The following is a 26776-nucleotide window of genomic DNA, read 5'->3' as shown; positions in this document are numbered from 1 at the left end:
CTTTGCCTCGCAGGGGTGTGGAAGCACTTCCAGCACCGGCCCGTAGGGTCGTGGTTGGGGGCTCCTACCTGGGGGTCCCGTTGGGGGCCCAACCAGTGAGGACAGGACAGGACAGGAGCCAGACATTCTCCGGCCTCCAGCCCGTCAAACTGAGGCGAGCGCGGTCCGACCAAGGCCGCCCCAGGGCATCGCCCGTCCCCCAGGTGCGATTTTCGGCGCGGCGAAGGCTACGGGCGCTCCCCTCACGACGCCGGCGGTTCTGTCCTCCCGCTCCGGCGGCCGAGCAAGTGCAGGGGACTTGTGTGGGAGGGGGCAGCGGGGCCGCCTCCAGTAGCACCGCGGCGGCGGATGGTGCTGCGCAGCTAGTCGGTGCATTGCGGCGGCGGGCGGACCGAGCGCCGTGCCGCTCCGCGCCGCGCCCGCGGCCATTCCACACGGCGGCACCGCGCCTCGCACAGGAGCAGCCGGCGGGAGCCGCACCGCCGCAGCCCCGCCATGGCCAAGGAGGGAGCGCAGCGAGCGGAGGAGACGGAGCAGATGATCCAGAAGGAGGGCGGCAAGGAAGCCGCTGAGGGCAGCGGCGCCGGCAGCCTGAGGGCTGGGGACACGAAGGAGATGAGGGCCGTGGTGCTGTCCGCATTCGGGGGGCTCAACAAGCTCCGCGTGTCCAAGAAAGCCATGCCGGAGCCACAGGAGGGGGAGCTGAAGATCCGCGTCAAAGCCTGGTCCAGTATCACCTCTCTCCCTCTCCTGCTTGCCTGGGCCGGTCCAGGGATGCCCCGCGGGGTCGGGCGGGGTGCGGCCACCCTTGGGCGGGCGCGGGACCGGGAGGCTCCCCATCCACACCCCACACCCGCCTCTCCCTGCGGCGGGGCTTTCCTGGCCTCGGAGGGGGCCGGGATGCGGTTCGAGCCCCGCAGGCTCCCCTCCCGCTCCCCGGGGCAGAGGGGAGGCTGTTGCAGTAACTTCCCTCACTTGTAGCTTCCCCCTACGGTGGGGAGCCCCGCTCCGAGCTGCCGCTTCCTGCGCCACTGCCTCTGGCTGTTCCCCGCGGCAGCAGCCGGGAAACCCACCCGTGGCTCAGGCTGAGCTCTTGGTCACTCGGTACAGGGCAGACATGGAGCAGAGCCGGGGGTTACTGTGCTGTCAGCAGCGGCTGTAAGGGGAAAAAAAAACAACAAACAAACAAACAAAAAACAAAAACAAACCCTGTCATCGATTTTGAGGTAGAAATGGGGAGGGAAAACTGGTCAACTGCGTTGTGTTGTTTTCTTCTGAGAAAGTGGATGCCAGCTTGTGTGCGTTGCTCAGCACCCGTCCCTTTCCCTCCCCATATTTGCTGTTTTTTTTCTCTGGGAATCGCTTACTTCAGTCATCACAATTTTTCTTCGGAGTTGGTGTGACAGCAGAGCTGGAGCCAGCGATGGCTTAGCAGTGCTCAGTTCCTGTGCCCAGCTGACAAGTGGCTGTCCATCTCTAGCATCCTGAAAGGAGCGTTCCTGGAAGGCTCTTTTCACAGACAACTGGAGCAGATTGTTCTTCCTAGATAGCTGGTTCTCAGTACACATGTTCTCTCAAGAAAACAGAATTATTTAAGTGACAGAGTAACATTAGGATCTTAACATGTAACTTGATGTGTACCAAAGACTAAATCAATTTCTCCTAGGCAGGAATGAATCTGCTGTTTTCCTCTTCTGTTATGTGAAAACAGACCTTCTAGAAGATAAATTCCAAGGTGAAGGCCAAGTTGTTTATTTTAGAAGTAACTTGCATTGGAAGTTAAAGTGGGGCAGTGAGCTTGTTTTGAATGGTGTATCTGCTGGGTGTGCCTCAGATCTTGGACAATCCCAGTAGGCTTGGTGTGTTCAGATACTGGGCTTTCCATCCTGTGCTTAATGGAGATCATAAGGTTTGTGACCTGTGTGAGTATTTGCCCCTTCCCCAAGATACTGCCCATGAAAAATGTCAATATCCACCAGTCTGAATGAAGACTAATAAAGGAAGGGGTGAGATTTTTTTTTTCCATTCTCATTTATTTACTTATTTTTTAACTCTACTATCCACAACGGGAGATGCAAGAAATTCCATGCTAGGTGAAATAGAAGAAATACTGGTAGCATAGTAGCTGCTGGGTAGTTCATTTTGCTATGAAGCAGGGCTCTAATTCCATTTGAGAACAGGCTGTGTTGTTTTCTGACTGATTTCTTTTTTTTTCCAACAATTGAGTTAACAAAAATTAACATGCAAAACTTAAAGTGTTGTGAGCATGTGGACATATTGTTTTAAATGCCTGAGGGCTTTACAGCACTGTCCAGTACCTGTAGAAATTCCACTTTCCTCAAAGCAGTAAATATGTATCATAAATAGCAAGTTACCTGTCAGAAAACACTTGGCTATTACATGGAAATATTTAGCTCTGCTACAGTTATGGTTGCTTTCCAGGGTTTCATTATCACTAGTGAGCTGTGTGAGTTGCATGATCGCTGTCTGACATCCGTAGACCTGCCCAACTGCTTGGTAGTTACTGGCAGGTTGCACAACACCATGTGTGTTTTGGAAGCTTCCCTTCGTGCCAGAGGAGCCTGTGGGCTGTGGAGCATCTCTGCTTGTCATTCCTGGCTGTAAATGGCCGTGGGGCTGAAATGTGATCAGGTCACCTAACTGTGCTTCCAAACAAGGCAAAATCAAAGTCTGTAAATACAGAGGATTGAGCAGGATGATGATGGACTTGTGGTCTGCTCTGGGAGAAGAGTGTCTGTTGGCTTTGCCCGGTGCACTGTACACGTGTTGATGCACACAGTGCTGAACATGCCAAAGATGGGCTGCTCTGCAGAGTTGTGTTGATAACAAATGGTGGGTTTTGTTGAATCAGTTTTGCAGATGACCACCATTGTAGATGATTAGTTTTTTCCATCAACTTGTGGAGAAAAATAATTTTTATTTTCAGAAGAAGGTGTGCATGTATGACAAATAGTATTTGTCAGTAAAACATTCAAGTTCTGTGTGGTCTCCATATTCACTGGGGAATTAAACTGGTTGAATCAGGCATATACACCAGTTAAATCACATGTATACATTTGGTAGTATGGGACTATAAATAGAGGAGATGATGGAGGAGATCTTGCTATTAGCACAAAGCCAGATGAATAATTCTTTTGAAGGTCTGGAATATCAATGATCCAATTGAAAACGTGTCAGCTGAGATGAGTCATGTGTTAGCCTCATTCAGTGACTAAGAAATGGAACAGCCATCGATGTCCAAGCTGAGTCACAGCTTCTACATATTTCCTGAAGTAATTGCTGATTGATAATGATGGAGCAGTTGAAATGGCTGTATTTGCATTGCAATTGGCAGTCTGCAGAATGCATATTGTTGGGAAGATTAGACATGGAGTTGAAACAAACCAAAGTAGTATTTCAGATAGGGGGTATGAAGAAGGAACGGTGTGCTGTAATTACCTCCCTTTATTTGACTTTTCTCTCTTATAATTATTCTTGCACCACTGTACATGTGCGTCATGAGGAGCGAGGCAGAAGTGACCCTTCTGACTGTGACTCTGAGATAACAGCACTTGAAAAAACTTAGTGAATAAAAGACATCCTAAGTGTAGCAGAGTAGTGCAGAGTGTATCAGTTTTGTTCTTAAAGGCAGTCTTCTTCATAAACTATGAGTGTTTCTGGATAAAAAGTATGAGATCTGATAGTTTCAAACCTTCCCACTTCTTTTTTTTTTTTTTTTTTTAAAGATTGCCAGGCAGCTTTTTGGCCAGGGATAGGAGGAAAAGATGTATTCATGTCATCTCTGAGGTTAAGGTACACACAAAATGGTTGCTGCTGTGTATGTTGTGGGTCTTTTGGTTATGTGACAGGTTTGGGGATTTTTTTGGGGTTTTCCCCAAATGATGACTACCTTGTAGGTATTTTGTTACTTGGCATTTCTTGTTCATTATCAACATTACAGTGGCAATGTAGGAGCTGGTTTTTAGCTGCTGCATAAGAAGTGGCCTTTCCAAAACCCTTTCAAAGCTCCCAATTTAATTGTGCCAAACCCCTCCTAACCTTCCATATGGTTAATGTTCTGTGCTTTGTGTGTGAGCATGTTGTGGGGTTTTTGTATTTGTTTTTCTCTTGAGTTTCTCAAGCTAGATTGTCAGTGTCATGCTTTTCAAAAACTAATCTATAATCTTGCTTTTACAGAGCTAAAAGTTGTGGGTTCAGGTTGCTTTTAAACCCTCCACCACAATTACAAATATGTACATTTAGTGGAATTTCTTTCCCCCCCACCCAGTGACCTACATCTCATGAATGCTGTCTTGTCTTCATGCTTGTGCTGTGTGCCTACCCTGTCTTTTTGTTTGCTGGGTCTGTTTAATCTGTTTGTATCTTGATTAGCATCTTGACTAAAGCTGCATCTTATAAACACTTGTGTGCATCAGTAATTTTATGTGTACAAGCAGTTGCTGGTATCATATGCATGAGTAGGACTGGCTGTGTGCATAGCTTCATGGAGTTGGGGGAGGTAATGTGCAGCAGTTTTGGCTTACAATAAATACAGGGCTGTGTTTTGGAACAATGGATTAATACTGAAGTGTATTTTAGCTAGTTGGGAGGTTTAGAAGTTTTAACTATGCATGGCATTTGTGCCAGTAATCAGTGTAGGCACATAGTAGATAAATGGTACCATTTTTGTTTGGTTGGTTGGTTGGGTTTTTTTATGGCTGCCTGGAAAACCCCAAACTTTAACTTAATAAAATTACGTAGTATATAAAAGACAAAGCAAAGATACCTCAAGATTTTTACCAAACTGAGTCTACAGGGGAAGACCTGTGCTTTTTCTGAGCAGCAACCCTGAGGGCTCCCAAGACCTGAAGAAGCTTTGCAGCACTGTACAAAAGTGATCCAGGAGGAACAGTTTTAAAACAACAGCCTGTCTGATTCTTAGTAAGATCAGGAGTTTGGACTTTTGCCTGGGATGAACATAGGATTAATTCCTGGAGTCATATCAGAGGTTAAAACAGTTCCATCAGGTTGCTCTTGGCTCAAAACATCTCTAATGTGTGAGCTTTGGGGTTTTCTTCTGAAGTTGAACAGGGGTTTGCTTGCCAGTTGGAAATGTGTTTGTAGAAGTCTTAAGGTTACAATTGAATTTGTTACTCCCCTTTGTGAGTCTCCACATGTGATTCCTAAACAGTCTTGGAAGCTCTGGGGCTAATGACAGATGTGGTTGTCTTGCATGTGCACTCTTCTGCCCGAGGCCTGTACAGCACAGTGTAAAGTCAGTCTGCTCCACGCATGAAGAATGTGAATGTCTGCTGGGTCCCTCTTGTGCTGTGGAGCCCAGCTCTTTAATGCTGCCCTGAAGCTTTCTGGCTTTCCCATCACTCAGGTCAAGTTTTCCTCTAGTCTGTGGTAATAGTCTTGACTTTATTTTCTTTTAAATTCTTTTCCTGTATTTTACAGTGGTTTGAACTTTATTGATTTGATGGTGCGACAAGGAAACATCGACAACCCTCCTAAGACCCCACTTGTTCCTGGGTTTGAATGCTCTGGAATTGTAGAAGCTCTTGGAGATAGTGTGAAAGGATTTGAGGTAATACTCTCTTTATTTTCAGAGTAAGACTAAATAATCACCAGTTCATTGAGTATGTTGTCCCTAATCCCTTGTGGTGCACCAGAGACAGAAGCCTTCACCACCCTGTTGAAATTATTAGGCTCATTTTACCTTGCTATTCCTCAAGCATGAGAATGACCTCTTGAATTGGTTTCTAAAGCCACCACTGTCAATCTCCTTCAAATCTTTCCTGAAAAGTCACTTGTAGCATGTACATACCCTGATGGCTAAATAGGAACTGGAAGGCATGACTGATGTCTTTTAAGAAAGTACAAGAAATTGAGGTAACTTATTAAGTTCCTTTTCTTGACCATGTTTGCTATCATCATTACTCTGTTCCTCAACAGAGCCCATGTGCTACTGATTCTAGTTCCAATTTCTGATCTTGATAAGCATTGCTTCTTGCACCTGTGCATTCATGAGATGTGGATAAAATTGGGACCCTGATTGTGAGTATTTGACTTGCTCTGATCACTGAGGAAGACAATCTATTTCACCTCACAGAATAGCCATAAATGACAAATAGCTAATACATACATAATAAAGCTTTCATAATAAAGTTTTCATAACCAGTTATGTACTCTTCAGTATCTCATGTTAGATATAAACAGCATTCTGTCCTACCTTCTATTCCATTATTGATGTTAAACATCTGTAATCCCTCCAGTCTTGCACTTTATTCCCTAAGTAGTTAAAAAATCTTGCAATAAAACCTGAGTTAATGCATATCAGTCCTATCTTAGTTATTTGCTGAGTAAACTATGCCACCAAGCAATTGTATTTTCTGAATCCTTATTGTATTTTGATCGTAAGAAGACAATTGCTTAACACATTTTTATTTAAAGGTAACGTTTTTGCTCTTCTAACAGAGCTGTAAAGATTTCTTAGTTGAGTGAAGATAATTACAGTTTAGTTTCTAGCAGGGTCTTAATGATGAGCTCTTCATAGGACATTTCCCTACCTTCTCCTACCCTGCCCCTTCTCTACCTTGAAACAAGACATAATCTTCCAATGCTTTTTTGTGACAGGCAATAACTGAGCAGTAACTTTGCTGCTTCAGTTCTGCACTATTATCTGTGGTTTATAGTTACACTCCACATGGAAGAACATCCTGTGAAAGGAGTGTAGGGAGTCTCTGCTCTAGATTAGCATTCTCAGTTTAAAAGTTCTTGCTATTTTTAAAGGGCATCATGAGGATACAGCAGATGGTGCTTGTTTGAATAACATTGCACCTGACTGAATATACTGGGCCTCTTTTAAACTAGTATCTTTGTTTTGACTATAGCAAGTCTTTGTGCTCTGATGTTACCCCCTGAAGCTGAAACAAGCCCTGGTACTTTAGTTTTTTTGCACATGATCTGCATAACCTTAGTAGTGTTTGAGTGATGAAGAAGGGCTGACACTCCAAATAGCTGCTGTTGCACAGGTGTGGACCCATCAACAGGAGAATGAACTGTGAGGAAGATGCAAGAGCATTCTGCCACTTTCTTTATGCAGTCCTTGCACAAAAGAGGAGCCTGACAGATGCTTGTTGTCTCTTTGACACATGCTGTCACCACTGTCCATAGGAATGGCAAGGATTGCACCCTACATCTTCTGACCTTCTTTCCCTTTATAGGTCTCTTCCAGTTAAAGTCAGATGAAAGTTGTGGGCACTTCATGGCCTGGAAAAATGTGTCTTACTGGCCCTTACTACCTGAGATAATGCCAGAATTGATTGTCTTGCTGGAGTTGCATTATCACCTGAGCATCAAATTTTGATGCTCCATTTTGACAGAAATGTGTGAGAACATATTTTACATTGAAAGAAAGATTTTGTCATGGAATAATGATACAATGCCTACTTCTTCTCCCATTAAAACAAATAGCTGATTCCTATTGAACATAAATATATGGAGCCTGCTCTCTAGTTGTGAGGATGATTCTCAGGAGCTAAGACCTAAGGTCTGTGTTGTCTTTGTGGTAAAATATGGTGTTTATTATTGCGAAGAAATCCCTTGGGAATCTCTGAGGGGGACTTCTCTGCATTCTTTTGGTAATGTTTTGTGTTTGATCACAGGGATATAAGACACACGACTGATAAATCCAAACAGATTTTAGATGGTTCTGTAACAGCAAAAGGGAACCACAGAGTGGTTACCAGTGAGGCATTGCTAGTTTGAATGTGTTTTTCAAAAGGAGGAGGCATTTTGGTGATATTGAAATGACTGTTTTGTTTCAGAATTCTCATTCTAAGAGACAAACCCTTCAGAACTGTCACCAGCACCTTAGCTTTCAGCAAACCTGCAATATCCCAAAGCCAAAGTGATGACAGGTGCTTGGGAGACTAAAATGTGCTGTAAACATTTGCCTGAAGGTAAAAGTGTTGTGCTTTACTCCACTTCTGTGGAATATAGTCTAAATAGTCCAAGAACCTGTAGTATTTCTCAAACATTCATGGGTGGTAGTAGAACATAAGATCAAGAATGTGAGGCAGGTAAGCAAAGAGGTTTTAGAGGGACAGATGCTGTTGGTTTTGGTTAAAAGAGAAAGTCCTGAAGTTTGATGCTGTTCCTGCCTTATTGCTTATATTGTGGCTCCACTGGATGGTTAAGGATGCTGCTTGTGTTGGTGTATTCCAAGAGGCAAAGAGGTCTAAGGCAAGGAAAAAGATGCATAGGGGCTGGTTCTGACAAGCCATTACCCAGAGTTTGTAACACTTGTCCCTGTGAATGTTTCACTATACACTGGCCAAGTGTTTGCTCACTGCTGCTCTCCCTAGTAGCCCCAGCAGAGCAATTTCTACTCCTAGGCAGTGTTGCTTTCCAAGCCTGGTTGTAACCCTGCAGGAGCCTGGAAGCTCCAGTTACCTTGTTATTCTTGCCCATCTGTAGGGAGGCACTGTCTCCATTTTAAACCCCTGAAGCTGCAATGAAGGCTGTTATACAAATGTATCAGTTTAACGTGCCTGGACCTCTGGAAGGTTCCTAGAAGCAACCGAGGGTATCAAATGTTAACAACAAAATCTTTATTTCCGTGTATGAAATACTCTTTCACTACTATATATTTTCCAAATAAATTGAGCAGAGAAATGTTGCATTCCAAAAGAATATTTCATTAGTCCTTTCTGGTTATTAATCAGAATACTATTTTTGCTTACAGACTCGTTTGTTATTTAGGAGTGCTACTAGCCAAAGATGATCTGTATTGGGGGTGATGGAAGACTGCTCCATCACAGAAGTAGCCTACCAAAAAAGAGATGCCTTTAACTTTGGGTATTTGTGTTACATCCAACTTTTTAAATAAACACAATTACAAAATTATAAAAGCCCAAAGCCAAACAGCTTAACTACTGTTTTGCCAAAGATGTGGAACATCATTATCTCCACAGTCAGTTACCCACCAGCTTGAACAGGAGAGCTGCAGGTCTTACAAGTTGCTGTCTTGTCTCAGTTGCAGCCATATCCTGAACATTGTTCTCTTCCTTGTTTGCAGATTGGAGACAGAGTTATGGCTTTTGTAAACTACAATGCATGGGCTGAAGTAGTCTGCACCCCAGTAGAATTTGTCTACAAGATCCCAGATGACATGAGTTTTTCTGAAGCTGCTGCATTTCCCATGAACTTTGTAACTGCTTACATGATGCTTTTTGAAGTTGCTAACCTAAGAGAAGGCATGTCTGTGTTGGTTCACTCGGCAGGAGGTGGGGTGGTAAGTTGGAAATTCTCTTCCTTTCCTGTCACCATGTAAGTGAAGATGTCTGATGCATCTTGATTTCTGAAATGGACCAGACCCTGCAGTTTGGTTTGGTATCAGACCTCCCTGTATGAGGGATTGTGATGGGAGGAACTGCATCTGTTTTCCCACCAAGAGGCTGCTGTGAATGGTTGTCAGGAGCTTTGGTGAACTAAAAATGTTCTGACAATAATCCCTATCCAAAACCCAGTCCAAAATCCTTTAATTGGTTGTCAGAGATTAAGGAGCAAGTGTTGTCCCAAACATTGCATTCCTGAACTTAAACGCTTTGTACTGCTTTTATGCAAAAGAAGGCTGTAATGAAAAGAATAAATAAATAAACTCCTTGCACAAGGTGTTTGTAGGTAACCATAATTCTCCATGCAGTAAACGGCCCTCTTGCAATGCTCCTGCAAATACCATGTGTGAGTGTGTGTGGTGCTTTCTTTTTTTGTTGTTGTTGTAGAGGGATTGAAAGCACTGAAAAACATTATCATGCCAACCCTGAGGAAAAGATATAAAAGCTGAATTTCAGTCAGTGGTGGCTGCTGTCTGTCATAGTTTTGACCACTAGTAACAAAGCTTTATGTTCTGAGGGCAAAAGAACAGCAGGATGAATTCTGTGGAATACCAGGCCACACAGTGAATTAAGAAGCCAGCATTTTGTGTTACCAGTTCCTTGAACTACCTTTTAGGAAAATCTCTCTTCTTTGGAAAATGCTTAAGCTTGTGAAAAATGCTAAGATAGTGTCAGGGGAGTTTGTTTACATTTGAAATTGTGTAGCTTTTTTCCATAAGGCAGATTTTACAACCCAAGAACAGATCTCAGCCTTTCAGACTGGAGTACCTCTTCTGCTAAATTAATATTCTGTTGTCTGCTGAAGTCTGGTGGGCAGCCCCAAACACCTTATCCCTAATTCTGTGTCCTTAGACTTTCTTTTAGGTTCTCATATAAAAGAAGGCTGTAATCAAAGGAATAAATTCATGAGTTCCCTTTACAAAGTATTTTTAGCTAACGATAATCCTACTTGCAGTAAATGGTCCTCTTGGAATCCTTCTGTAAATGAATGGAATTTATAATCGTATTATGCTTTGGCACACTGCAACCTACAGCCTTATGGCTGACTTTTTTGTTCTTTAATATTAAACCTTTTCATGTGGAATTCAGGATTTTTACAGCAACATCAGGCCACAGGTTCAGGAGAACTTTGAAGTCCCAGGTTTAGCTGTAAGGCCTTTTGCCCAGCTGACACTGCATGAGCTGAGGATACAGAATTAGCAAAGCACCCCGAAGCAGTCCCTGCCCATACACATGCCTCTAGACAGAATGGACTTAGTGTTAGGATAGGGTGTCCTTGCTATAAATGTCTTTATTTCTTTCTAACCTATTATTTCTTCCCTCTCTTTCTGAAGCACTGTTAATGCTCTGCCTCTAACATAGTCGTCTTCACTAGTGCTTAGCCTCTGTGCCTCCGTGCTGGGCTGTGCCTGTAAGGAGCTGCTGATGTCCTCTCTTTTACTACAGATGCTCAATGAGCACCTTTTGACTGGTCCTCTGCTGTGGCTGTTTGTGGACCTTTTAGAGAAACCAGATTCATCATCTGCTAAGTAATTAAATAATACAGAGTTTTGAAGGGAAAGACCGTAGATGTGGGTAGGAAGAATGAGCAAGTTGGCCAGTAGCTGATAAAAGTCTGTGTATGATCCAGGAGGGATGGTGAACTGGGGAGACAGGGCTGGCCTGCCTGCAAAACAGAGTGCTGATGATGACATGGGGAAGAGTGCCTCATGCATCTTGTTGTTCCTTGTAAGGCAAGGGCAGCTCTAACTAAGACTGGAAAAGAAAGACTTTTCCTGTTGCATGATAGGTCTTAGAGGTCAAATACCACTCTAGAGATGCATGGCAATTTTTCGTTGCTGTTAAGAAGACACCAAGATTTCAGAGGTGCTTGTGTAACTCTTTAAACCACTCTAATATAATCTGTCAGTCCTTTGAAAATTTTAACAGCCTCAGTGAATCGAATCATTCTCGCAAAGTTCTTAGTTGATAAATCAGAAAGCTGGCACTGAAATTGCTATGGGAAGAGGCATTTTTTTGTGTTCTTGCTTTAATAGATAGAAGGTCCATTCCCACTTGCAGCAAGTGGGAAACACGTCATTTGTTTCTAAATGTCATAGAAATTCCAGAAAGCCTTAATGAGACAATAGGCTCCCTGTGGGATTAGAAGTTTGTAATTGTTTCTTTCTCATTATGCAAGATCATTATTTTAGCTGCTTCAGGCAGTTTATGAAAAAGGACTTGTTGCTTCAGAACTGTTTGTGAGGTTCTTTGTTCTGGCTCCCAGTCCTCTTTTGAAGGATTCTGCAGCTTTCCCAATAAATAGAGAATTTTCCCTGACTCAAGGACCTTTATGTATTGCCTCAGCTTATTTGTGTGGCCTTGTTTTGTTTATAGATATTTTTGGTAGTGAGGTAACTATAGCAGTTGTCTTCCCGTCTGTGCCTAGGATATGATTAGTGTGTGATGGTAGCCTTCTGAGGTCCCCTTAAACTTCTGGAAATAAGTAAACTAACTTATCTAAAGCCATTTTGATCTCACAAATGCTAAAATTAAGTTGCCTTTCATGCAGGGGCATTGATTGCTATCCTGAAGCTGTGATCTGACCTTCCCTTTCAGGCGCAGCAGCAGAGGAAGTGCAAGCAGAGTATATTACAGATGCAGCTCTGGTGTTTGAATTTGAAGGGTAAATCTGACTTGGCACCAGATTTAGGTCATCCTGGCAGGATTGGTTACTGCTTGGCAGAAGCCCTCTTTTTTTATTGTGTCTCCCCTGCATCAATTGCAAATATTTGAGGATGTGTTCCAAACTAAATCATTGAAGTGGTGATATTTTATCTGACAACGAACTGGCACTTTGTAGTAGATCTGGCCACCCTCTACCACAGGCAGCAGATAGAAACCCCTTCAAGAGAATTAACAAATTTCTTCTTGAAAAACTACCTATGTGTCTATCCCTTCAGATTCTCTCTGTCTTGCATGGTGAGAAATCTTTCTCAATTTCCGGACTTTATTTGTGGCTAGTTGATGTACCTTTGTTCTTCTTCTGGTGTTGTCCATTAGTTAAAATTAGCTATTTTTTACTCTTGGGGCAATTTTCAAGTCTTTTTGGTAGGATGCGTGCAATGTTTGTGGCTAGAGCAAGCTCAGAATCAAGTTTCTCCTTGACCTGTACTTTTCAGGCTGAAAGCAGGTTTGTATGATCATACCCCTGTTCTTTCTAAGGTCAGATGTCTGTTTCCTTGGTCATCCTACAGACAGCAGTCCAGGCAGATACATACACATTTCTTGAACTCTGAGCTGGTTGACAGCAGAGCAACAGTTAGCTCGTGTAAAAGCCAGAGCCTTTTAAAACAGGCCTTACAGCATCCCTGATCCTTTTAAACATTGCATGGGTAGACTGAATTTAGCTCTGTCTGCACCTAGCAGGTAGGACCATGTTGAATAGTGCTCTCGTGCTTGAGCCAGTCCTTCTTGAATGGGCATAACTGGAATTTACTCCACTTTTTTGGTGATCCTGGCCAGCATAACGTACAATGGGATGAATACTTCCCACTTTGCTATAATCTTTTCCTGCTCCCTCTCAGGACTGTGTTTACTGTTTTCATATTAGCAGTTTATAGTCCTTCTGTATTTGTTGAAGTGCTTTCCTCTTATTTCATCTCCAGCAGCCAAAAAAGGGAACAAATCATCTCTCACAGAGCTCTGTGTAACCAAGTTTAGGCTGCTTTAAGTACCCAAGTTATCTCACTTAAAGCCAGACAGGGCATCTCAGCTGAGCTGTCTTGTGCTGTGGATGTCTCTAAAGCAATGGATGTGCTCCCTCAGCAGGTCAGGAGAGTCCCAGTGCCATGCCTCAGAGCATAATCTGTTAATCAAACACAAAAGCCTGGCGAGCCATACACAAAAAACAATTTCCCTGACCAAAGCAGGCTCCAGTCTCTGAAGGCCTTTCTTTCTGCCTCTCAAGCCCTGCACAGTCCCCAGAGGACATGTCCTTTCCCTGAAACCCCTGCTGAGTCATGCCACAGACAGGCAGTTCTTAACTCTTCCTCGGCTGTTCTACCTTTTTTGGATAGCTTATATCCTTTGGCCAATGATCCTGGCTGGGGTATGTTGTAGCTCCATTGAACTGGAAGGGTTTTATACCAGATGGGGGTTCAGCTCTGAGTTTTAGATGCAACTGAGCTGCACAGTTTTGCAAAGGGGGAGGAGAAAACACACCCTGCTAACTGTTGCAGAAAATAAGAGATTTTTGAGGGTAACAGATATCATTATTTCCTGGTGACTCTTTTTTCCTACCTCTACTCCAAAATTTATCTGTAGTGCATTGAGTGCAGCAGATGCTGCCTTACAACTTGTTCAAGAATCACATTGCAGTTTGTCCACCCTGTGATGTTCACCTTACTGCTTGGTTTCCAATTTCCTCTGCTGTAATTGGAAAAAAAGAAAAAGACACCTTCAGGAGATGGAGTGTTGTATATCTTACTTCTAACACAAAAGAAAAGCTTTCCTTGCTGCCAGGAATATAGTAGATGTCTTCTTCCACAGTTTTCTTACTATGTTTGTGTACTTTGTACTACCTCCAGGTGTAGTTACGTGGCAACAAAGCATTTTGGAAATGTGGATTCTCCTCACATTTGGTTCCAGACAGGTTTTGTGTGCAAGATTAAATCTGAATGGTTTTGGGTTTTTTTAAATGCTATAGCACCTTTGGGCTGCAAAAATACATCCTGGAAATTGTATTTTCAATGATGCTGTTGGTTCATGTAGAGTTTTGCAGGGTGGTGTCTTCCAGATGGTTTGTTCTCTCCTGTTTTAAAGCTGGCCTCAATTTCCATAACAGCAAAAGAAGATGCCTTCTTTAAAGCATACTGATCTTTAACTGCTCTCTTTCAGTGCACAGATTGCAGATCAAGCTGGGGTCTGGCTTGTGCCATTAGGTCAGACCCTTTTGGAAATCCACTACCTTATACCACTTAATTATGTTTTATTCAGTGTTAAGTTATCATTAATAAGCTATTGAGATTAGTAAGTTTTCTATTCATACTTTCTACATTGACTTTTAAATGTCAGTGACATTTTTCTGCTTCGAAATTGTTTAAATCCCCAGAACAGTATTTCAGTTTTACTTCTTAAATATCTACTTTTCTTTTCTTTTATGTGATTATCTCAGTATGAGAAGTTTCTGTCCTGCAGGTTTCAAGTTGGATTTTAAAGTAAAGGAGTGTAAAGAAATTTCAGTCTTTTGACTGGGTCTCAAACTGCTATAAAGATATCCATTTATAAGAAATTCTATAATAATCACATGTGTAAATTAGGTTCAACATACCGGGTTTATAAAGGGACAGGCTACCTTGAAAAGGAATATATCAAACAGACTTTGAAGCTGGAGAGACACAACACTCCCATGCCAAATGCAATATTAGGAGACACTCTTCATTTCCAGGCAATGCTTTAATCCAAGTTATTAATTTCTTTAAGGACTCACTCTCAGGAGTTCTGCATGATAAGTGGTATATAAAATACATGTATTGTAAAGGACATGAATTCCATTTTAAGGAAACATTTTGTAACTGTGTCTGCCCTTTCAGTGTAGCGATTGACAATTTTATTCAGACTGCCAAAGGTGAAATTAATTGTCCAGGTGAGAATTATTTTTTGCCATTTACTAATTTCCCCATGTTTTGGAAGCAGAATCTAGTCAGCAGTTATAGATGGAAATTTGCATCATATGTGAAAAATTAGATGTGTGAAGAGTTTTGTTTTCATTTTCCAGATCATGCCTATCTAATTAGACACCATCTTGGAAGGCTTTGTTGTTCATAGGCTATTTCTGATAATGTGTTGCCTGCTTCCATATCCATGTGGTCTCCATGGTGAAAGCTGATAGGAGAGATGATGTGGTTGTGCCTGGGCAGGGAGGAGACAGAAAGCTCTCCTCCGGCTGCCACAAGGAAGTTTTAAGGAACGGCTTTGGAATCCAGAAGGCAGGACAGGGCTCCTATGCCCCTGTGATCAAAGGGTGCTTCTTGGTGTGAGTGTGCAGGGGGACAGGGGCTGGATACCTCACCTGGCCCTCCATGGCCCTGGGAAGAGGATGTTCTTCCTTCCAGCTGCAAAACTCTCTGTGCTACTGTGTTTGTGAACTATGAACATTCTGAACCCCAGAGCCCCACATGCTTGCAATTCAAATGTATAGCCCTCTAAACACTAGCTGCTAATCCAGAGGTAGCTAGATGATTTAAGGAATTAGAAAAGAGACTTAAGAGTGACTTGCATAGCCACAGTGATGTTCTGTAGCTTAGTCAAATTCCACAGAAATTAGTGAAATGGTGAAGTTCAGAGGTTGAGTTCAATTCTCCTGTTTTGGAGGGGAAAGCATAAGAAGTCCAATATCAGCCTTTATTCTTGGATTTTTGAGATACAAACACTGAGAACATTTTGCACAAAAATAAGTTGGAGTCAACGTCAAATCAAGATCCTCAGCAAGCTGTAGAAGAAAGGAATTGCTTCAAAATGCTACAGTGATGTTGTTTAGTCAATCGTAAAAGTGATGGTCATGTGAATCAGTTTTAAGGCTTTAAATATCTGCAGAAAGCTGCAAGGTATTCTGATCTGGGATTTGAGATAGGCTTATCTCTGTTGGGGGAGGGAGGGGTGTACTAAGGAGTTTGAGTCAGGAGGAAAATAGGTTATACACATCCTGGGGTGTTCTGTGCATTTCTCCTGTTCATCTGACTGTCAGTTCCTTAAATGCTAATCATCTTCTGCAGGATAAAAATCAACATGTTTTCTATTCTAATATTTGACCTTTTAAACATTCAGAGTTTTTGATTCAGGATATACTCATTATCCCTCATCTTCCCAAGTCAGATTGAAAATGCAGAGAACTAATTAGGGAATAGATCAATAATGTCAGTGTCACTCAGCTAGCACACACCATAAACTACTGACTTGTCTGCACTCTGGGTGATGGTTTTCTGGGAGGCACAGCCAGGGAGAAAAGAGGATTGCTAGTGAAAATGGCTAAGAAAATGAGAGAGATAAAATCCAGATTTTTTTTTTCTTGTAATTTTATTACAACATTTTTGGAGAGTAAAACCCGGGCTTCAGAATGAGTAAGTAGTAGGGAAATGAAGCCCAAGAAGAAGGAAATGTTTTGTGCTCCTGGAATACATTACATCTTGTGAGATGAGGTCCTTCAGGAATGGATGTTCCTGTGGTTTCTAGGAGATCAGGGATTCCAGCCGAGGAAAATGATGGATGATATTATAAAGAAAAAGTTGTTTGTCTTTTGAATTGGATTCCTGTGCTATGAATCAGAGTTCATACCTGGGTCCTGCTGGAAGTGTCCCTGACCTCTTGAACAGGTTGTTCAGTTTTCTGTGCTATTCCATTTCTCATCTGTAAGAATGCGAATGCATCTCTTCTCCTGCTCTCTTCTCTATGTTGGTACCTGTCCAAAGGATCCCATACCCCATGCCTTGCTGTGTAGCTGTTAACTGACTAATCCAATAGGAAACCAACCTGAAACTCCTGGATACCACTGTATTTAAATAATAATAATATTGTCCTATTGTCCTCCCTTACCATGTTCAGGTCAGAGGATTGTCACTAACAATTATGTTCAGCATTATATGGGAGCATGCCAAGACCTCCAGGGTATGCAGGATTATCTAATTATTCTACTGTAAATAAAACCCAAGCACTGATTATTGGTATTTAGAGACAATCAAGTGTCTGGTTGGAAAGAACAGGAATGTGTTTATCCATGGATGATTTTACTGCTCGTGCATACAGTTTACAAATGGCAATCTTTTGGCTGTAAACATAAATGATCTGCTGAATTCCATCAGATGTTGTTTTTAGAATGACAGTGCCATTTCTTGCTTCTGGGCATGTCTGTGTAACCATGGCAGCTCCAGTGGAATAATGTGGGTACAAGGGGCAGGATGTGGCTACCAAAAGTCTCTCTTCCATTTGTTAGTATGTTGAGAGTGACCCAAAACCTAGGGTTGTAAAAAGATGACCTGTTAGGGTGTTTATTGAAGTCTAAATGGATCAGCATGTGTGCAATGCTTCCCTTCTTCTCTCAGCCTTATGAAATTAGAGTTAAAACTCAGAAAGTTAAAGCCTTCTGGGGCTCAAAGCTGGAAAGTTGAAGTACAGACATTTGAATACACAAGTCCTACACAAGTCCTACATAAACTGTGCCATAGCATCTGATTGACTCCACTGGATTCCTGCCCAGGTGCAGGATGGATATACTAGGAAAACTATTTTCATATATGTGCTCTAGGCCATTTTAGCCCCTTTGCTGTTGATCAGTTCTGAGGTTGAGGACTGGCCTAAGCAAACCTGCTAGTGTGACTGAAAGGTTATTCCTGCATTTTGAATCATCAGTAATAATTATTGTTATTAATAAGAGGCAAACCAGATGCAGAGTCTTTTACACCAACTTTCTGCCTCTCACTGAAACCCTAAGAAAGTGTGACTCTTTAGGAATGATAGACTGTCAGCTTTCCTGGGACTGACTACACTAGACCTTCTGTATTAAGATTGCAAAACCCTGAAGCATAAAAGTTGTATCTGAGCACCAGAGGAGCCAAGCACTTTTATATGATCTGTCAGAAATCCTGTTCTGGCAACAGGTGCTGCAGGGTCTTCCCCTTGAGCAGACAGGAATTGTGTGTGGAAGCACTCACTGATCCAGGGTATGAAGTGCAAAGAAGACTGCTGACACTACTCAAGGAGCTCTGGGGAAGATGCATATAGGGCACAAGTAGGAAATGAGAAATGTTTCTCTAGCACTCTGAGTAATCCTGTTTGGAGATCCTTGTATATTAGTGCCATTTCCCTTTGATTACACTGCCTCTGTTCAAAGATCAAGAAGAAATCTTTTCCAAAATATTTTTGGTACATTACATTACTTCTATCCTTGCAGTTGCTTTATGTTCAGAATACTCTTTTGATTTGTGTGTAGTTTTCCTGTGGCTGAACTGCATTGCACTGTCAAGAATTAGTTTGGGAAGCCGTTGCACATGTTTGGTCTTGGATTTTGCTGTGTCATGAGTGAATTGGCAGCTGCAAAGTCCATCAACCAATTTCCATGTCAGTGAACTAACATAATAATGTGTTTGCAGGGTCAAGCTGTTGCTCAGCTCTGTTCAACTATTCCCAATGTTACTGTTTTTGGAACAGCTTCATCTTTCAAACATGAAGCAATCAAAGATTCAGTAACTCACCTGTTCGACAGAAATGCAGACTATGTTCAAGAAGTAAAGAGGTAACCTTTTCTTTTCCTGAGTACAGTATCTGCCAAAATGCTGTGAAAGACACCAGGCTGATTGTATTTATGTGAAGAAATTACATTTTTGAGTTTGGGAGCTACAGTTTATTCCAGATGTTCCATCTGTCCACTACACAGGACATGATAGCAAGAATCTCCCTTTTTCTTTACAAGTCCTATGTTCATACTTGAATTTCTGTTGTGAGCAAAGTAAACTAAGGAAAAAGAATGAAGGCCTTACCAGAAGGATACACTTTGCTATTACCTGCATACGATGTAGCTCACTGTAAGCCACTTCAGTGGATCTGTAAGTTATCCAGGTTTTGGAATTCTCCAGCGTGTTTCTGTCTGTCTGGGTTTTTATCCTCTGCCAGGGATTGATGTCAGAGCACATGATGCCTGTTTTAATATCAGATCCTTAGATTTTGTTTGTTTGCATTCAGATTAGAATCATCCTGCTGCCGTTTGAAGCCATCATGTGTGTTCCGATGTCCATGCTGTCAAATACTTTGTTTTCCAGTCTGGTTTTAGATACTGATGTTAGCACAGGTGATAAGAAAATCTTAGTAAAAAATGTCTTTTTGATTTTGCAGTTGACAGGCTTCCTGTCAAGCCTTCAAATTCCTCAGAGTGACGTGCAAAGTCTCAGCAGGTCTCAGTAGGAAGGTCACTAGCTCTCAAAGAGGGCCTGAGCTGTTAGCAACCCAGACTGGCTTTGGAAGAGAATGCAAGGTGTCTTGCTACTGTTTCTGGAGCACTCCTGGGGACCTAAGAGAACATTTGAAATGGTCCATCACAAAGGATGTTTTATATCAAAGGAAACTTTTTCTGCATGGGAATTGTCACCAAAAATAGGACCTGTCCAGCAGATGATAACCCCTACCATTTTCTTACAGCTCAGAAGAATTGCAGCACATTTCTTCAGCCATTTGATAGCCTTTTTCTTGGGCAAGTATACATCCCAAAGTGTTTTGCTGCACCTGGAAAATTGCTGTAGTGAAATGAAGATTGAATTCTAGTAATTCCCACTTTATAAACATCAATTCAGTGAGAAACAACACTTGAAAACATTAATCAGAGTCCAGCACCAACCTTAATCCTAACTCGTGGCAGGGGTGTTGGGTCTGAGTGGGTATGTGATGTGGGAGCAGATACAACAGAAATTAATGGTTAAAAAACAAAAAAAGGAAAAAGGAAATAAAAACTTCTAATAACTTTATGATTGCAGATAACACTGCCTGCTTCTGCCCTTTACCAGGACAGCTCTTTTTGGGATAGTTCCTTGACACCACCCCTAACTGTGAAAAAAACCTTAGCTACTGAAATCAAAAGGATACCTGGTCAAGAAAGGGAGGACTTCTGCTCTAAGTCTGTTTAAAATCCCTGCAATTTCACATATTTTTCAACCTGGCAATAGGCCAATGAGGCAGAAAACCAGGGGGTATAACAAATGTAGATGCAACAAGCTAGTTTGTGCTTTCTTCCTGGTTTAGAGAGAGGTGCAAAGGATTGGCACAACTGATAACTGGCACCCTGTAGAATATGTCAGTACTCTGTGGTGCTGCTTAGATCTAGATATTTTCATTGTACATAAAAAAAAAGAAAAAAGAAAAAAGTGTTAATTCTAAGAATGCTATAGAGACATTGGGGAGAATGGTATAGTTTTTTGGGTTGCTGGATATTAGCCATATCTTACTTTCTGCTTGAAAAGGTTAGCTGGCCATCAGGGAAGACAGCAACTCTGCATTTGCTTGCTGCACAGTGGCTCGGGTGTAGTCCTAAGGGAGTCTTCCCTTCCTAAGGGAAAAATCAAGGGAGTCTTGAGTCTTTATGAGCAGAGAAGGGTGGGTCTATGGTTGAGAAATGACAGTAGTAGGAACCTCCTTTATTACAGGTGATTGGGTATTCCAGGGAACAGGTTTCATCAGGGCACAAAATCTCCCCCAAAAAAACAACCACCCCAGAACAAATGAAAAAGCCAAAAAAACAAAACCAAACCCAGCCCAGGGGTTACAGAAGTGTGGAAATGTTCCTAGGGGGTGAGGAAGGAATTCAGCCATGGAAGCCACTGAAAGCTGTTTGATTGCAAAGTGAATGTTCATCCAGTGGCCTGCCTTAGAGTCCTTTCTAAAGTACCTGGAAAATATTAGTGTTACCCTGACAATCAGCCTGTATCATGCTGGCTGACCAGTCCTGTGGATTTTATTGCAAAGTGAGATTTCTTTCTTGCTTTTTAGAATCTCAACAGATGGAGTAGATATTGTTTTGGACTGTCTTTGTGGAGAAAATACCGGGAAAGGCCTCAGTCTCCTCAAACCACTTGGTACTTACATTTTATATGGTAAGTGGAAAAATCCAGTGATGTGTTTCAAAACTAAAGCTTTGCAAAGCTTGAAACCTCTTAAAATCACACATGCTACTCCTCCCAGAACTGGAGGCCACCCTGTTATACTTTCTCCATTTGACCATTTCCAATCAAGGATTTTAGTGAAGCTGAACATGGAGTAAATTATTGAAAAACAGTAGGCAATGCAAAGAAACTCTGTAAAGAAATAATTGAAGTGCAATAGTGAAACTGGACAGATGTTCAGATTGATTGGTGTCCTTGGGTCATGCAGGAGAAGTGCTCAAGAAACTTGTGGACATGGCACTTCAGGACATGGTTTAGTGGCCATGGTGGTGTTAGGTTGATGGTTGGATTTGATAATCTTAGAAGTCTTTTCCAGCCAAAACAATTCTATGATTCTAAGCCTAGGAGAAAGCTTGGATCTCTCATTCTACAGACCACACAGTGTGGCCAAAGAATCTGTAATATAGTTCTTGTGGGAATGAATCTTGGAGGAAGACTCTGGGAAGAATGCTACCATTTTTATTTGATGTGCCTTTGAGGAATTCAAGCCCAGGCTTCTGCTCACGAATTTCTATTCATGGACATGGACTGCTCCAGATACCAAGTAAACATGTCTGCCCTATAGTTCTGCCAGCTTCTGGGGGGGACAGCTGGTTGATTCCTAAACTTTTGAAATTGGTGGTAGATCTGTATCACAGTGGAAGGTGCAGTGGCATCATGGATAAGCATAGCTGCTTCCTTGGGCTTGGTCTAGCTGGCAGGGTGGCAATAACAAACACATTGTCACTTGGATGTCTGTTTGGACTGTACAAGCCAGCCTGGTTCCTGTGTGTCATGAAGCCCCTGTCAGTGAATTGCCACTCTGTTTGTTAACAGTTTGAGGTGTGCATTCACGCAGGTAGTGGCCAGATACCTTTATCTTTACAGAGAAGGGACACCTGTGTGGTGACTGCTGCTAAACAGTAGTGTGTCAGAGACAAATGGCATTTTACTGCAGAGATGGAGAGAGCTATAGGGAGTTGTGGTGTCAAGATGCTGTGTGCACTTGACCTGTTCCTGATTTTGGAGGATTTGATAGATTGCTTTTGACATCTCAGAATTCCTATGAACTTGTAGGGCTCCCTTGGCCTCTTTGTTATTGTTTCCCAAAGTATATTCCCTTTTAAACCTGGGGAAGTTAGTTTTTTCTTAAATATGAATCATGGAAACGATTTTACGTATCTACTTGTCAGCATGTAATAAGCTGTGTGTGAATGTACTCATCTTTTACAGGTTCATCTAACATGGTTACTGGGGAGACAAAAAGCTTCTTCAGTTTTGCAAAATCAGTAAGTGTCCCAGTGCATTTTCATCTTTACCATTCCAGTTTATCTCTACTAAGTTGTTACTTCTGGTGTTGCTAAAGAGAGCATTTTTCTGACTGCAGTGCTGTCTGACATGTTTTCTTCTGATAGGACAGCTAGACAGGAATGAGATCTGTGAGCAGTGCATATTTAAATTGTTAGCTATCAGACATAGATCTCTTGTACAGCCAAGTTTAAAGTTAGACTGCATTATTTGTTTACTTATGGCAGAATATTGTATCCATGGGTATGGAAAACAGTACCCTGTAGGTTACTCATCTGAAAACAGTCAGGATGGGGCAATGACTTAAAGGAGGTGTTAAAGGAGATATATCTAGACTTGTGTCCAGGCATTTCCAGCTTTTCAGAAGTTAGTTCCATACAGAATTGTGGTTTTCAGCTCTCCGTGTTCATCTCGAGTGATGTCAAAGACGATAATGTTGCATTTGTTTTCTAATTGATGATGTTGGCAAACTCAAAATTCAAGAGTTTTTCCCCTCAGCTTAGTACAACCAAAACCTGCTCAGAAGTCCTAGGGAGTGCAAGAGGGGCAAATATATCAAATTACCTGCCAGCAAGAAACAAGTTAACCAGGAGTGAAAGTGATTCCTTCAGACAAGACAAACAGAGGGAGAAGTCTGGACTGAAGATGTGTCATACAATCTCTCTGCTAGGAACTCATTTAGAGCTTCCAGTAACAACCACTTCCCAGGAGAAATTAGCTTCAGATTTCGGTGTAGTTGAGAAGAAGATAAATCAAAGACTGTAGCAAGAAGCTGTTCTTTGCCTCCTATACTTTCTTCCTGGCTGAGTGGGACAATTTCTGTTACTGTCTTGTGTTTGTGAACCAAAACAAGAGAATCTTTACTGTGCAGCCTTTGTACTGTTAAAATAAACATATCCAGACACACATAATTTGTAGGGGAGGTTGGCCTAATGAAACCAGTTTCAACTGCCTTGTTTTTCAGGCAGGACTGGTAGTTATTGACTGAATAAGCAGCACATAAAATTCTGTATGAAATTATAACTGTTTATCTAATTATAATGCAAAATGAACTCATCAAAACTGTGTGAAAACTTTAATTAAACTGACCCATTCAAATAAAACTTGCTAGGAAGTGGAGTCTCTGTCTCAAGGATGCTCTTGGGTTAAAAGAGATAAAATAATTTCATTAGATGTTATGAGGCTTGCTCAAATATCACAAACATAATAATGGGTGTAAAGTTAATGGAAGATGTGTTTTATTTCCACATCAGTCATCTGTGTCATTTTTGCCTCTTCCTTCAATAAAATCCTTACTGCATCTCTTGTCTCAGCTCAAAGGGATGAGTCGTGTGTCACACCTGCCCAGACAGCTTCCTGTACATTTCTTACAAAATGTTTTTCTCACCCTCTTTGTTCATTGCTTTCCAGTGGTGGCAGGTTGAGAAAGTAAATCCTATCAAGCTGTATGAGGAGAACAAAGTCATTGCTGGATTTTCCCTGTTGAATCTACTTTTCAAACAGAATCGAAGTGGCCTGGTCAAGGGCGTGATGGACAAACTCCTAAATCTCTATAACAGTAAGAAGATCAAGCCTGTGGTTGATTCCTTATGGGCTTTGGAAGAGGTAAGAGCAAAACGTTTTCCTCTCTTTTGAAATGTCTGAAATCTCTGCACTTTTGGATGTAAAAATGGATTTAAATTTGCTTTCTAGCTAGTCATGTATTCTGGTGCACAGTTAGCTTGTGCACAGTTTGTCTTGAGAGCCCCTGCTATTCAGGAACTCCCTGGTTCAGAGTTATCCACACATTTCTCTCATAAAAATATTTTTGGAGTTTCAATTGCTCTGTGCAAAGTTCTTGAAAATACTACTGATAAATGTAGTTTTCAGTCTTAGAAAATTGTTTCTGTTCCCTAAGTGCATGAATCATGTGACTAACAAGTGCAGTGTGAAGTGCAGACATTATAGTTGAAAACAACTTGAAAACTATTCTGAGGAAAAGATGTAAAATAGATGTAAAATAGTTTCAGTGCTATATTTTTGCAAGCAAGCCTTGGAAGCATGCAGGTTTTTCAGGCTGCTACTGAAAAAGTATCACAGGATGTCAAATCAGAAATCATTTTCAATAGAAGTTACGTTTGTGGAATGTGGAGGTTTGGGTTCTGGTTTTTTTTCCTTCTAAATGTTCAGCTGTCTGTAAAGTCATGTGAAGAGACTAATCTGGTCAGCCTGGGCAATCCTAAGCCCCTTGACCCAAACACTTATTTCTGAGACCTTTATACTTAAGATGCTGATACATGAACGTAAGTATTTTGGAGGTGTGAGCAGATATTAACACAGAAAGAAACAGCAGGATTATGGTGGCACCTCCAGATGAATGTTTGTGCTTTGTGTTTGTGGAGTGCACTGAGCCTGACACCTCCATTCAGATGCATCATCTGCAAGGGCTTTGCTTATTGTGGTTGTATTCTTGTAGGGTTGCTATTCAAAATGTCTGAGCAGGTTAGCTGGTATCTCTGTGCATCCATGAGGAAACAGCCCCCAGCAGAATGAATACCTTAGGTAATACTGGATTTTATTAAGATTCTGAATGCCATGTGGGCAGGGTGTTGAGCCCAGCCTGTTGTTCAGTATTCACCTGGCATTGTAGCACCATCTTTGTCCTGGACACAGGTAAGAGATCTGGAGTTGCATGGTGGGACAGCCTATGACAGTTCTTGGAGCAGCATGCATTGCATTATTACTGGGGCTTGTATGTGCCTGCACCAAGTTATATGTCAAGGTGGGTACTGCTTTAGGTTGTGCTAATGTGGGAGCCATATGTCTCTTCATGCTTCATGGAGGTTTCCAACTAGATTGATCCTTAAGGTCCTTTCCAGCTCAAACCATTCTGTGATTCTATCACATCTGGCCCAGTGTACCCAAACATGCCACTTCATGTGGTACAGCAGATGGAAATGATCCAGCACAATATGGGCTCCATTTGTTCCTCTTCAGCAAAAAGGAGAGGAATGACAACTTTCCTAGGAATTTTTTCCTGTTTCTCTAAACTGTCTACCTGAGGCCACACTGCCACTGACAACAACCCAGTGACTCCCCAGGTTTTACTATCCAGTGGTATGGGAGTGGCTAATTCTCACCATTGAACTCCTGGAGGGAAATGAGATGATATGATAAAGAGCAGCTGGCTCAGACAAGGCAAAATTTTCTCCTATTGTCTGAGACAGAAAGTGCTTTAAAGAGCAGTGTAAAAGAAAAATGGAATCAGATGCAAGGGGTTGATATGTTTTTTATATAGTTTTTTAAAATTACTGAATAAGATCATGAATTATTTTTTGAATTCAAGTGGCACAATCTCTAGGTAGGCATTCTGCAGACTCTTTGTTCATGTAAATACGTACTTCCTATGGATTGGTGAGCAAGAAAAGGGTAATTAAAATGACTAGCAATAGCTTACAAAACTTTGAATGAGGACATAACATGAGGAATTACACAGAGCAGGCAGATCTTAATAGTCAACATGATGGGAATTTGTTGGGAGACTTCTGTTTGATAACATTTTGTCTAAACTTTGGCAGTAACACTCACCATCCCCACCGGTAGATTGTGAAATGTGTAAATACATCTGTTAAGAAGCACTAGAAAACTACAGCTCATTTATCATGCCTGCTTGCTTTCCATGAGCTGTCTGGCAATTTACAAAGGAAAAGTCTGGCTGGCATCTTCAGGCCTATAGCAGTGCTAGAGGTGTCCTTAATCGATTGCAAAGTATCACTGAATTCTTCTCATTCAGGGCATTAGCATTTGGGGGATCTTTTATTTTGGATCTAAAAATAACTTGGGGCTGACTCTCAAGTTAATAGGATACACAGAAATATGTTTCATAGCTATGGACTGCATGGAACCAGGCTGAAGAAAGGTTGGTGGTGTGCATTTTTGTTCTGTTTTGGGAGGTTTCTTTTTTTAACTCCATAGCTTTCATATCTCCACACTTCAGAGCTTGACATTTGATTACTTTTCATTTCCTGTTGAGTAAGCCTGATTTTCTCCAAATGCCCACTTTCATTTGTTCAATCTGAGTAGTCTTCATTAGAGATTAAACCAATATGACCAATTTTTACCCTTGATGTTTCCGGAGGAAATTTCCTGGCCCATAAGAGCACTGAGATTAAATATGTTTAACTAGAGGGGGGCATAAAGGTGGATCCCTGCACAGCATTGAAAAATGAATGATGGGATACTTTTCCATGGAAGAGTATCACCCTCTGCAGAGGCTCACTGGAAAATCCATTTGTCCTCTGACTAGTAACTCTGTCATGGAGATGAACTTGAATCCAGGAACTGACATTCAAAATGAAAATATTTGGAGAAAAAAATCCCAGAGGAGCCTTAACCCTGGGTCACCTTTCCAGATGTTTCCTTTAG

General features: G+C 41.8%; 1 protein-coding gene across 1 annotated transcript in view; it reads left to right on the top strand.

Moving 5' to 3' along the window:
• The first annotated feature begins 495 nt into the window (after positions 1-495).
• VAT1L (vesicle amine transport 1 like) overlaps positions 496-26776 on the top strand; it is a 46780-nt gene continuing 20499 nt past the window's right edge. The window contains exons 1-7 of the mRNA XM_054389828.1: positions 496-725; positions 5461-5590; positions 9086-9301; positions 18530-18672; positions 20913-21016; positions 22298-22353; positions 23783-23977. Of these exons, the coding sequence (XP_054245803.1) occupies positions 496-725; positions 5461-5590; positions 9086-9301; positions 18530-18672; positions 20913-21016; positions 22298-22353; positions 23783-23977 (1074 nt within the window). The remainder of the gene's footprint in view (positions 726-5460; positions 5591-9085; positions 9302-18529; positions 18673-20912; positions 21017-22297; positions 22354-23782; positions 23978-26776) is intronic.

The sequence above is a fragment of the Indicator indicator genome, chromosome 19 (genome assembly GCF_027791375.1).
Source record: "Indicator indicator isolate 239-I01 chromosome 19, UM_Iind_1.1, whole genome shotgun sequence".
Lineage (NCBI taxonomy): Eukaryota > Metazoa > Chordata > Aves > Piciformes > Indicatoridae > Indicator > Indicator indicator.
The sequence above is the reverse complement of the archived record's forward strand: the minus strand, read 5'-3'. Positions and strand labels throughout refer to the sequence as shown.